This window comes from Gouania willdenowi, chromosome 7 (genome assembly GCF_900634775.1).
Source record: "Gouania willdenowi chromosome 7, fGouWil2.1, whole genome shotgun sequence".
NCBI lineage: Eukaryota > Metazoa > Chordata > Actinopteri > Blenniiformes > Gobiesocidae > Gouania > Gouania willdenowi.
The window spans coordinates 1,044,511-1,058,378 of NC_041050.1; the positions used below are offsets into that span (position 1 = coordinate 1,044,511).

General features: G+C 35.5%; 1 protein-coding gene across 3 annotated transcripts; it reads right to left on the reverse strand.

The window, feature by feature from the left end:
* Window positions 1-588: 588 nt before the first annotated feature.
* On the reverse strand, window positions 589-12,942 carry LOC114467008 (ras-related protein Rap-1A-like). 3 transcript variants are annotated; one of them, XM_028452947.1, is made up of 9 exons: window positions 12,887-12,942; window positions 10,020-10,125; window positions 6,901-6,986; window positions 5,180-5,248; window positions 5,039-5,095; window positions 3,601-3,741; window positions 2,761-2,904; window positions 2,327-2,450; window positions 589-1,212 (listed from the first exon to the last, which is right to left on the reverse strand). In XM_028452947.1, exons 3-8 carry the CDS (start codon window positions 6,955-6,957, stop codon window positions 2,361-2,363), a joined length of 558 nt encoding a protein of 185 aa, XP_028308748.1. In that variant the 5' UTR covers window positions 6,958-6,986; window positions 10,020-10,125; window positions 12,887-12,942; the 3' UTR covers window positions 589-1,212; window positions 2,327-2,360. The 3 variants fall into 3 exon arrangements, with proteins under 3 accessions (XP_028308748.1, XP_028308749.1, XP_028308750.1); XM_028452948.1 differs by having other exon boundaries at window positions 12,795-12,890; XM_028452949.1 differs by lacking the exon at window positions 12,887-12,942 and adding an exon at window positions 12,680-12,793.
* Between the last annotated feature and the right edge of the window lie 926 nt (window positions 12,943-13,868).

A 13,868-nucleotide genomic window follows, 5' to 3' on the forward strand; every position in this document is an offset into this window, starting at 1 on the left:
TCTTTGTGCCTTAGGGCACGTATCAAACTCAAGGTCCGGGGGCCTAATCTGGCCATATAGACCATCCAATTTAGCCCGCATGAGAAAGTTTAAAAAACAGAAAATTACTGTCTAAATTACAAAAATAATTCAGATGTTGATATCTCATATCTAAATACATAAATTCAATGAAACGCCACAATATTTGGAGAATTGTCATTTTCCAATGCTTTTATCACAACTACAGTCCTTTTAAATTTCAAATTGTTCAAAAAACTACATTTTCCTGAAATTATTTAACATAACTTCCCCAAATTGAATAAAAAATTGTCACAAAATCAATGAAATTTAAATAAAAAATCCTACAGGGACTGATATCTGCCGCCTATTTCCTGGAGACTGTCGGCGCCTTACAGTACGTACTTAATGTATCATTTATACGGCGTGAAAAGTGAAAACTTGAGTTTGTTTTCCCGCCTAAAATCTGCTACTTAAGATCAAACCTCCACAGAGTCATCATCAGGTTATCACTCTTCTTTTGGTTGGATGAAAGCTCATTTTAAAGGTTATAAATGTGTCCGTGCACCAGTAAGAACAGGACCAGTGAGATGAAAATGTACTAAAATTTATTCATTCATAAAAGCTAGAAAACCATGTGACAGGAACAAGAAGCAACATTAGAGTTGGTTTTAGTACAAGATCATTTCAGCATCAAGATACATCGGAGAAAACTGCTTCCCCATCAGTCTATAAAATACTAATTTCCCTAGCTTCATTATGCAAAACAGGAAGTAGAATATATTAGGGGACATGTGAAGGCTCGCAGCGTTCAATATAAAACAAAGTCACTTAGGAAAGATGTTACAGTCACTCACACACACACACGCACGCACGCACGCACGCACGCAGAAATGTACAAGAAGACCAAAGTCTCACACGCTTTCCTCTGAAAACGTCTCCACATACGACATGTTAAACATTTTAGTTCCTGTTTAGGGTTCAGTTCCTCCTCCTGCTCCACACCCACAGTTCACAGAGAAAGACACGTTGGAGACGAGAAAAATTAACAAATAACATTAAGCTGACGATAGAAAGAAAGAGAAGGTGTGTTTCTATTGTGTGTGTGTGTGTGTGTGTGTGTGTGTACGTCTCCTGCTGAAAAACCAGCGTGAAGTTTAGCGTCGGCCTTAACTTCTAGCTCAACCCACGGGAACAGTTTATCATTGCGAGTTTCTGAAAAGAAGAAAATGACATACGTCACACAAACAGGACTGTGTTTTTCATCTGGTGGTGTGAGTAGTTTGGTGATCGTTGTAACTGGTGACTAAAGGTTCACCAATCAGAGCATTAAGTGCCGATCACCAAAGACCAATCAGTGAAAGGGTTAGCAGCTAATACAGATGATCAATCACATGATAATTCAATAAAAAACAGGGCTTTATTTCATTATTTCTAGAGAAGATTGTTATCAAATATTCATATCAGAGATGCCCACATTCTTTTCATTGAAGGGCCAAAAATGATTGACAGTGTAGAGCAAGGCCAAGGCTAAACATTCATGTTCCATGTAAAAACATTGAAGTTACTCCGCCTTTACTTTCCTCAGTATTTAACCCAGTTCTTTTCAACCTTGGGGTTGAGACCCTATGTGGGGTCCCCAGGAATTAAAATGGGGTCACTTGAAGTGTCTAGTAATTGATTAAAAAAAGTACTTATCAAAATCTTATTTCAATTATTATTATTATTATTATTATTATTATTATTATTATTATTATTAAATTATAATTCTTTACAACATACAATCTCAAACAAAAGTATTCTAATATTTCACTTTCTCAAATATAAACCTACTTCAAATAAAATGCAGTATTAAAAACATCTGAGCTGACTCATCTGGATACTTTGTGTTTATAACACAGAATAACAAACATTAAAAACTAATTCTGGAGGAAAAATGTATCTGGAGACACCAGAAATATGTGATATAAAAATGGGGTCACGACCTGAAATAGGTTGGGAACCACTGATTTAACCAAAACCATTAAAGTACACAGCACTACCTCTTTTATCTGTGTCTCACTGTGGAAACAATACCAGTTTAACGTCACATTAAACACAGAAAAGCATCATTTTAAAATGAAATCCAATGATTAGAAAGGCCATTTTAGTAAGAGTGTGTGTGTGTGTGTGTGTGTGTGTGTGTGTGTGTGTGTGTGTGTGTGTGTGTGTGTGTGTGTGTGTGTGTGTGTGTGTGTGTGTGTGTGTGTGTGTGTGTGTGTGTGTGATTATTTGGTCTGATGGTGACTGGTGTGGGCGGTGGATTTGTTTGTTTTTTTCCTTCACTCACCGGGCCCTGAACCTGGAGCTACTGAGACGCTCCTTTAAAGCAGCGCGCAGCTCGACTTCTTTTTTGTTTTCTTCTTTTCCATCGGCGTTTTTCTGTTGATCTGTCGCACCAGATCATAGAAAATCTGCAGAAGAAGAAAAAGTATCTAAAACTATAAAACATGGACCCAAACTATAAACAATCCTCAGTAACGTACGTAGTCTCTGAAACCAGTATGATGGGAAACTTATTTATGACTTTAAATGTCTAACCTCTGATCCAGTTATCCCTGGTGTCATCGTTTATTAAATATAAATAAATACAAATATTACAATGTTAAGTAAAAAAAAATGAAGATAACTTTAATAAATAAGAAAATAAAATTTGCTCAACTTTGGGGGATTCAAATGTCAAATTTAAATAAAAAAACATACAAATAATATTTAAAGCGATACCTCGTTGACGTTGATCTTTGATTTGGCTGAAGTCTCTAAGAAGGCACAGTTGTTCCACTGACGAGCCAGATTCTGTCCTTGGTCTTTACCGACCACACGCTCGTCCTCAAGGTCACACTTGTTCCCCACCAGGATCATGGGAACCTGACCACACACACACACACACACACACACACACACACACACACACACACACACACACACACACACACACACACACACACACACACACACACACACACACACACACACACACACACACACACACACACACACACACACACACACACACACACACACACACACACACACACACACACACACACACACACACACACACACACACAATAATAACCAAAAAATAAATGACAAACTGAAATTGATTAAATTATTTTAATCAAATAAAGACAGTGTCTACAGGACTCCACATAACATCAATCAGAGAGTGTTTTACAGGAGGTCAAAACACACTTTTACATCTTTGATTTATTGATCTATGAGGCCAACACTGTCTTTGTGTTTTTAGACCAATTTTAATTAATTTGGGAAAAATTCATTGAATGATTTGAGGAAAATAGCAGGATTTTGTATAAATTGGGAGTTCTTACAACAATTTTTGATTTAAAGTGATATAAGCGTGAGGAACAAACTGATGTTTTGGAGTTTGATATTTGGAGGAATTTAGATGTCTATTAGTGAATTAGTCGGTGATTCACACAATGATTCATGTGTTCTCCTGTGGGCCACATTGGATGATCTGAAGGGCCGCATTTGGCTCCTGGGCCTTGAGTTTGACACATGGTTTTTACGATATAAAAGCTTGAGGGGCGTCACACTCACGTCCTCGGTGTCCTTCACTCGTTGAATCTGCTCTCTGAGGTCCTGGAGGTCGTTGAAGGTGGACTGAGCAGTGATGGAGTAAACCAGAGCAAAGCCCTGGCCATTCTTCATGTACAGATCCCTCATCGCTGTGAACTGCTCCTGTACAACAACGACAACGGACACGTCAGTGACACATTTACTTCATGAAACACACACACACCAGAATCCTCAGGAAAGCTGTACAAAACAGAACCGTGACAAACGTCCTGTTAGTGTCCGTGTCATAGAGTAGAAGAAAGAACAAATGTAAGGAAGAGAAAAGCACAGAAAACGTTTGGTCATCCATTGGTCAGACTTATAAACTAAACCAGCGTAAACAGAATCATGACTCAGCACTCAGCTTTAACCATGGCAGAGGTTGAACACCTAAACCCCACCCCCTCCAAGTCCTTACGATCATTTCACTAATCCAACCCAGGACAACATTTATCTCTCTAGTTTAATCGTTTAAATAGTGAGAAAAGTAAGGAACAGACTTTAAAGAGTAGTTTGTTTTCTCTGTTACACTTAAAGGAGGGTTTCAGGACATAACTCGCACTTCGCTCTCTAAAATTACAGAAATTTGTACCAATTGTTCCATGATTATTCAATAGTCACTTTAAATTTGTGATGATTTTTGCTCGTCCTTATTTTTCATACAATAACCATATTTCCAGAGTGTGTGAGTCTAGAACCAATGCATATCTGTGACTAATCATTAGTGATGTGAACAGTCTATGTTCATAGCTCTAAGCTGATCACATTACAGGGAGCTGAGACATATGCTAAGTAGTTTACTGAAGACCCAAACATGTTCCAGACCCAAACACACACTGACTTTGTGACTATTTAGAGGAGCTGACATGTCCACCAGATAGGATGTATAGCAGATCTATGTCTATATTCTGAGAGAGTGGGTGGAGCTTATTACTATACCATATTTACCTTTATATGTGATGGAGTTACTGATATATTGAAAGATGAACATGGAAGATAAATAAGGACACACCCCCTCACTACATTGTTCATATCTCAGAAAGTTTTGATCAGATCAAAATTAACATTTAACAGTGTGAATAATGAATAATCAACAATTGGTAAAAATTAAACTGACGTGTGTGGGATGACCTGAACATTTGTTGTAATAACCCAAAAGTCTTTAAACTAAATTATGATCTGCTTCTTTGGTGTAGTTTGGTTTGTTTTCCTCATTTGTATTAGAAAGACATTTAGATATATTGGTTTGTTAAACTTATCTTAGAACTCATCACATGTTGTCCAAAAACAAAGAAAAGTCAATCATTGATTAGTAAACTCATCTTTTCACATGAACGTGTTATATAATGTGTAGAATAGTTTAATTATAACCTAATGTATTTATTTTATTGATCATGTGATCAGTGATTGATCTCCTTACTGTTCCAGCTGTGTCCAGTATCTCCAACATACACTGCTGTCCGTCCACCTCCACTTGCTGTTTGAGAAAGAAACACAAACATTAAAAATATTAACTTTTAAACGTACTTTGTTACATTGGATTTTATTCTATAAATTCCACCTTTCTGTACGAGTCTTCAATGGTGGGGTCATATTTCTCCACAAAGATGCCTTGCACAAACTGGACCGTCTGAAAACAAACGACAGATTCACAAAGTCAAACAAAGTCACCCACTCATCTTTTTAAATCATTTTTATTTTATGATAAAAATCAATTATACTTATTCTTGACCAAATACATTATAACTCCCCTGATTTAATAGAAAATACACAATAACAAATAACAAAAATAAAACTAATTTTAAAAATCATGTTATAATTATAATAATAGGAGAAAGTATTCAATGTGACTCATGAAAAAAACTAAAAAAATAATAAATATGGTTAAATTTTTTTTAATCTTCTGATATTTAACTAAAGTAAATATACTTTAACTTCATTTGCAAAATTAATGTTGGTCTTATTTGTTCACACATAACATACATATATAAGATTTAAGCTGTTAAAACAACTAAAAAAAACACAGGATAAACCAATAGTTTTAAGTTTCTGATTTTAAATAAAGGACATTTTCACGACTACAAAGTCTGTAATAATTTGAACGGCGCTCCTGTCGGTGTGGTCTATAATAATAATAATAATAATAATATAAAAAAGCTTTGGGACGAGGCCTTTGTTTGAGTCTTAAATGTGTGGCCTAAATACCACCAAGAAGAATAAGGACTTGTTAATATAACTATATATCTTCTCATACTCAGGCCTGTTTAAAATAATATAAAACACATTATTTGATGCTAGGCATGTCCATCATGTATTAACTAATTTATTTTATTGAGAAGTTGGATAATTGCTGTCAATTTTAACTATTGTCAAGCTAACAAAGAAGAAAAGCACAATAATAAAAAAAAAAATAAATGGAGGAAGTGGAAAATAAACTAAAGATTTATGATCTGTTAAATTTGAAGCAGTCATGTAGAATAATGTACAAATTACATTAATAAGACAAAGAGCCAAACTTCTACGTTAGTGCTGCAACTCTGGAATATTTTGGTAATTGAGTATTCTACCATTATTAATTGATCAAATAATTAGATCAAATATACTTTGGCTTAATTCAAGTTTAAATTTAAATATACAATAGAAATAAAAGATCACTTAATCCCAAAAATTTATTTTCTTTAAGAACAATTTACTTTACTTTAAAATTAAAAAAAAAATGTTCTAACGCATATTTATTTTGAAAATAATCCACTACATGTAGTGTCAACCTAAGACAATGCAGGCGTGTTAATAATAAATACATTTATTTTATTTTTTTTAATAAAAGATAAAAATATTTTTTTTAATTGTTAAGGCTTTGAGATGGAGAAAATGTAACATTTTCTAATAAACGTACTTGAGGAATCGTTGCAGCTTTTTTCCAAATAATTATGTAGTAGACTCAAATATTATAGAAGTGAATAAAAGTCACGTTTTTACACATTAAACAACAACGACTTTGCAGTTTCAATTTTGGTAACTTAGTCAAGGACACTGGAATTAAAACTTTAAGACGAGAGTCGTAAACTAAATAATCTGCACGACCTGGACACGTTCACAGCAGTTTAACAAAAATGATTTTTCCATCAATCTTTTGTATATTTTTAACACAAACCCTTAAATGTATTTTTGTATTAAAGCTCAAGGTGTTACTATGGAGCAACAATATCAGTCATTGTTTTTTAACTTCTATTCCATTTAGCAGCTCCTTCTTTCATAACATCATAACTTAGTGTCACTCACCAGTGCAGACTTTCCCACGCCTCCTGATCCCAGCACCACGAGCTTGTACTCACGCATGGTGGCGATTCAGGGAACAACACAAGAGTCTGAGGAGAGATCCAGGATGAACATGGAAGAAAAAATATAAAAATAAAGCTTTGTTTTACATTTTCTGTGTAAAAACAACTATTACAAAGTAAACTGAAGTATTTATTAACCATTTAATCAGTTACAAAAGTAACTCACAACTACTCACATTCACTGTAAGCCTCTACTCAAACATATATGTATTGTCTATGGACTGAAAGTACACACAGTTAACCCACACATGTGCATGGAGAGAACATGTAAACTACTGTACATCAAATAGTTTAAGGTTTAAGGAGTCAGTATGAATGAAATAAACTATCACTAAACAAGAAGACAGTCATCAACATCCCCCGCCACATTGGTTCTCATTATAACTCATAACCTTTTCCTAAATGTCCTAAATCTAAGAACTTAGATGTATACATACGAATATTTGATCACGTCACAATATAAAATTACTAACTATCTTAAATGGATGAACGGAGCTCAAACCTATATCCCCCTTTCCACTTTGTGGCGGGGGATAATAATAATAATACTAATAATAATAATTAACACTAAAATGCATCTGCACCCATTATAGCGCCACCTAGTGGTGCAATTTTTGGTATGGGTGGTGTGTGTGCTCTGCAAAATACCCTGTAAATTTCACAGTTTCATTTGTTGTTTATGTTGTAATAAGCCACGCCCACTTTGACCAATCACGATTAACTTGGAGATATGGCCTCAGGAGCGACCCACCAAATTTGGTAAAAATCGGTCTTGACATTCAAGAGATAAATTTCCCATCTTTGCAGCGCCCCCTAGAGGCCTAATTTATTAAGAGTTAGCTCATACCCTCACAGACACATGCCAACCAAGGATCTCAGATTTGGTGTTGTTAGTATTTATTTTGACAGAGATATGCAACAGTTCGCATTTTTATAGCTACCTAAAAAACTTTACTCAATAACAATTTGCGCATATTTTGACCGAACAAAATTATTTCCTCAACTTCAGATCAGGTTCAACTGAAGACTCTACGTCCAAGTTTCACGCTGATTGGACAAAACCCAAAGGAGGAGTTAGAAGAAGTAGGTTTTGCAGTTTTCGAGATTTGGCACCAACAAAACTCCAGATGGAAATGGGCGTGGCCTAGCCCAGGTGATTCAGTGCTATTCAGGGAATCTGTGTGTATGAGATTTTTGAATGTGCGACAAACGGTGTGAGAGTTATAGGCCAAAACTAACTGCAGGCAGACATATGTGAGTTTCAAACTCCATCAAGGTATTGATACCCTGAAAACACACAGAATTTGGTTATTTTATCTTAAACAGTTTCTGAGAAAAGCTGTTCACCTTAACTGGGACGGACGGACGAAGCTCAAACCTATATCCCCCTTCACACTTTGTGGCGGATGATGATAAACTAATAAGCCTGACTTATACAACATATTCAACATGTTTCTGTTCCTAAAGATACAGAGAACAAAGTCCATCTAATTCAGGACGTTTCAGATGCTTTGATGACCGTGTGTTAGATCGCACTGTTCCTTCACCGCACGCGCGCCTACACGCAAGTAGTTTAACTGCATGTGTATCGGATCAACCGTTATAACAAGTTGTGACACACCAGGATGACAAGGGGACGGACTTTAACTATTTCAGGGTGTTGGCTATGTGCATCAGATCGTGTGTCAGATATTGTTCTTCTATAGTCACCCTTACTAAACTTTAAGTATTTTGATGTTCTCCCAAAAGCAAATTTCTTGATTGATAATCAAAGTTAGTCCATTAAGGTTAGTATTACTTTCGTGATATTGGAGCAGGTTTTACAAGTACAGACGATATCGGTGTATCCCTACTTTCAATGTCAATATTTTGGGGGGAATCCCATTGTTTTTCTGTTTGTTTTCTTTTTAAAATCGACCACAGGAATGAAAACCCTTCATTTACAAGATTTATTATCCATGCATCCCTCATTTTTTCTACTAATTCATTGTGTGGAACACAATGAACGGAAAAGTAAAATGACTGATAATCACATTTATAACCAAAGGAGATGTTATTGTTTCAGGTAAAAAACTCATGAATGATGAATGTTAAGAGGGAGGGTGAATCAGCAGCAGTTACATGTAAAGCCTCTTGGTGACCAATAATTATTCAGTGTGTGAGGCGACCTTTGTTAAACAGACACAAACAATACAAAAAGCACTCTGTCACCCTCCATCGCATTAGCAATTCTAACAAAGAAGCTTTGTTAGGACGAAGGAATAATGTCCCATTTTATACAAATCAGACCATAGGAAACAGTTCTATTAAAAATCCATCAATCTATCCCTTTATAATCAATCAATCAATCAGAAGAGAAAACTCCAAATCACAACTTACTTCCTGTTCAAAGGCAGGTTTTATTCTTCAAATGCTGCTCATGTGGAAACGTTACACACAACTGTTTATAATGACTGTACGACCCAATGAGGAGCGTGTCATTAGGAGCAGGAGTGTGACGATCTCAATCTCAATACAGCCATCGTGATATTTTTCCGCACGATCGATTATCGATATGCTCGTGCTAAGTATCGATTTAAAAATATATATTTTTTCCAAACCTTTTCTGCTTTTTCACTAAAATGTGCATGTAGGTCTTCACATAAATGTTGTCACTGTTTGTTGAAGGAACCAATATATTGTTTACTGTAATATTTCACTATAATGATGTCACTGGTGAGAAAACCCTATTTATTGTTTACATAAAGCACTATTGGAGATACTTATTCATTTGCATTGGTATGTTGACACTTATTTACAGAAATATTGCACTAAAATAGTGTCACTGTTCATAGGACACTTTTTATATTTATTGGCTTTCAGAGATATAAAAAAAAAATGGTATTTTTTCACCTAATTTTTTTTTCTTATGTCATAGATTATCATAGTGATTTCTGACCAATATATCAATAATCGCAGTATCGTCATATCGTGAGATAATCGTATCGTGAGGTACCCAGAGGTTCCCACCCCTAGTGATCAGTGTGTTGTTCTCAGTGTGTTGTGGTGAAGTTGACCCACCGTGTAGAAGCTGCTGTAGATGTGAACTCCTTCTACATCACACACACTTCCTGGGGTCAGTGGGAGCAGATGAAGGCAACAGTGATGATGATGATGATGATGAGCTCTGTATGAAACAAACACACCGAGCTGTTCATTAACCTCACAATTAATCACCGTCTCTAATAGGTCACGGGAACACGGCTGTGAAACCCTGACTGACAGGCTGAAACGCAAAGAAAAGAAAAGAATATTTTTTAAATCTGAGGAGATTATGAATTCAAATCCAATTCATTAATTGTTTTCACTAAACCTTTTTATGCAACACTTATAAAAGTAAAACTTTGTCAGTGATTTAATTTCAAAGAAAGCGTTAGTGTGATATATAATGACGTGTGTCTCCTTCAAAATGACTCTTTCCTTTGTTACAAACATAAAGGTGTCAAACTCATAGCCTGGGGGCCAAATCCAGCACTTTAGAGCATCCAATGCCAAAATCACAGAGAAAACATAAATTATTGTGTAAAACTCAACAACATTCACAAGTGCTCACATTTTCCCGGTGCTTATATCGCATGATTGAAATAATTTTTAACGTTAAACATGTGAAAAAATGCAAAATTCTTACAAAATCCTTCAAATTTCCTCAAATTATTACATATTATTGCTCTTAATTAAATAGAAATTGGTCGCAAAATCAAAGAAAGTTTAAAGTGAAAGATATCCATCACTTATTGCTTGGATATTGTTGGTTTCTTACATATTTAGTATTTTATAGATACGTAGAAGTGTAAGCTAGAAAACAATGTTGAAATTGCTAATTTTTAACGCAAAAAAATCTGTGGCTCACTTCAGATCAAACTGAGTTTGACACCCCTGGAATAGATTTATTCTTAAATGTACAAACCTGAACTAAATCCTCCACAAAGACACACCAACATGCAGCTGATATAAATCATTTTCTTTCTCTGACGGTCTGTGCAGAGTCCGTTTCATATTCCAAACAAACATGTTGTGTATCTTTAAGGTGAGGGAGAAGGAAACTAGAAGATGAAACTTTGTGTTCCACGTATTAAAGACGGTAAATGTTCTTTAAAAGAACTCCATACAGAGACCAGTCAATATGTTTGTTAGCTTAGCACGTAGCAGCAACACTAGTCTGAGTTTATTACAACTTTATGGTTCATGTCATCTTATCGGGCCAATTAAAAACATAAAGAAAGTGTCCATAATTGAGATTTTAGAGTATAATGTCTAGTTTATTATCCTGTAACTCGTGTGTCCTCCCATGTTAGGTTAATCAGTTGTATTGACGTTTTCCCATCGTAGCGCTGATAGACTGTCCAGGGTGTGACCTGCTCTGAGTAAATGAGGAGGATTAAGAAGATGAAACATCAACGTTCACATTAAGAACCCTGAATTATTTTTGCTACACCTTCATCTGATGATCCACACTTCATAGCCTCCATAATCCTTGCCCTGCATGTGACACAGGCTACATCCTGGACCAAACAGGTAATTGTGACTTAATGCTCACATAACTACCAGCTAGCTGCTCCTCAGAGTATTATTGACTGAGAAAATTAAGTATTTACATGTTTCTGTGAAAAATTACAGCAGCAAAACTGTGCAGATAGAACGTTGACTTGTCGCTGCATTTCACATTGTTCCCAATAAAAAGGTTAGTGAAGTAAGTAGTTATTGACAGAGCTAAAAGTAATGGATTACAAGTACTCACTGAATTTATTGGTGTTATTTTATTTTTTTAAAAATAATTGTACATTTTAACAAATAATTATATATATGCCTTTGTGGAAAATAAATTAACTTGACATTGTGCAAGATTTGGTCTCTTCCTTTTTAAGTTAACTTTCTACATGAGATATTTACTGTATGCAAGGGAACAGTACCAACATTTATTACCAACAGTAAACGTGTGGAAAACCAGTTACTTTTATTTTCACCAAAAAACAAAGACAAAAAATGAAATACAATTAATGTGTATTTTTACTTCTTTGTGGAAATAAAGTTATCTGACAACTAAGTCCGGCTTTTAATAGTCTAGTTAATCAAACTGACAAAAAGCATTAAGTAGTTAAATGAGCACTAGTACTAATGTAAAGGACTTAATCTGACAGCGAGGAGTGAGTTAGGAGAAGAAGGGTGTGGCTAGGAGTTTCCAAAAGGCGAAAACTTTCAAACAAAGCGTCAAAACTGAATAAAGAACCTGAAATACGTCAACATACATATATTAACAAACTTTTAAAGCTGTTATACAAACGTTCTATCGGTTTAAAAGTGATACTTCTACTCGTCACAGACTTGGCTAAGTGCTAGCTCAGTGCTAACCGGATAATGTACGGCAAGCGGGGCGGAACAAACCCCTCAGCACACCATGGAAATTGAACAACCTGCAGTCATTTCCTTTATAAAATCAACCCACATTTAACAAACAATTAACAGCATAAATGTATTAATCACAACTCAAACTGTGGGTCGAGCAACAGATGCTAAACAGCTAGCCGACTGTTAGCATGTAGCGGCACTCAGTTCCGTTTAAACTACAAAGACAGTTCTGTTTAGGTTAAATTTCTACTAACATAAAGACAATCTGGATGTAAATATGCGTTTAATAAGAGCTCCAATTGTCCACATTATCAGTTCTACAGCTAGTTTTATACCTGGTTAGTGGTTAGCCCAAAATACTGAGTTAGCCTGCGAGCTAACCGCAGAAATGTTCGCCGTGAGCAGAAAAATTAAGTTAAAAACACTTTATCATTGAAGACGAGTAGAGACCTGAGGACTGTCTGACAGGCTGGAGGTAAGAAACACTGGAAAAGCTTCTGGTTTCTTCTTTAGAAAAGACAGAAAACAGAGAAAACACTCACCGCTGCTCTGAGCTCAGGCTCAAACAGGCTGTGAATGTGGGCGGAGCTACGAGCAGCACTGACCAATCACAGCAGCCGGCCTCACCTCCAAAACATTAGTCAATTATTGTTGTTTTCTTCATCTTTCGATTAAACATTGAATATCCACAAAAAATAAAAATAAAAAAAGAATAAAGCAAGGTTAAAACATAAATGTTTACCGATAATCTTACAGAACACACACTTTCCCACAGTTTATCTGTAACTAGCACTAATAAGTATTTATAATTATTATGAAAGTACTTGTTAATTATTACATATTATCCTACCTTTTTAAGTGATTTGTTTTGCTGTAAATGTAACATTATATTCAGAACAAGTAAAACCAACGTGAACAATTTAGAACTATTGTTACACATCACACAGTAGGGGCCACTAAATGTGACTCTGATCCTAGGGTTAATGTTTAGATGAATTAAGCTTAATACAGGACTGAATATTATTCTGTCTTTTAGTGTCGGTTTTGGAGTGAATATGTGTTTTGTTTTGTACAATCTTAGGCTGAGGGCCTAGTGTCACGTGGTGCAGTTGTCTGCACGAGAACATGCAAACTCCCCACAGTATGTTCTCGTGGCCTCCACTAAATAATGAGTGATTTATTTTTTTTTCTCTCTTCGTTTTTTATGTTTTTGTTACATAATAAAAGAATGAACAATGATACACGGATTCAAGACCCAAACTTTTTTTCTGTGTGCTGCCATTTTCTCATTAGGTCACAAGCACCAGAAGTGGTGCGAAGGCCCTATTGTTCCCGTAAGTTTCTTTTTATTTGTCTTCCTATGAGTGCTCCACTAACTCTTCCTTTGTTCCTCTAAAACACGGCAGGATTTCTCTGGGCGTGTCACTTTATTCCTCTTTAGTCTCTAATTGTGAATAATTCTGACGCCTCTGTGAACAAAATCACACATTAAATAAAAATCGATGACGACGCATGGTGACAGAG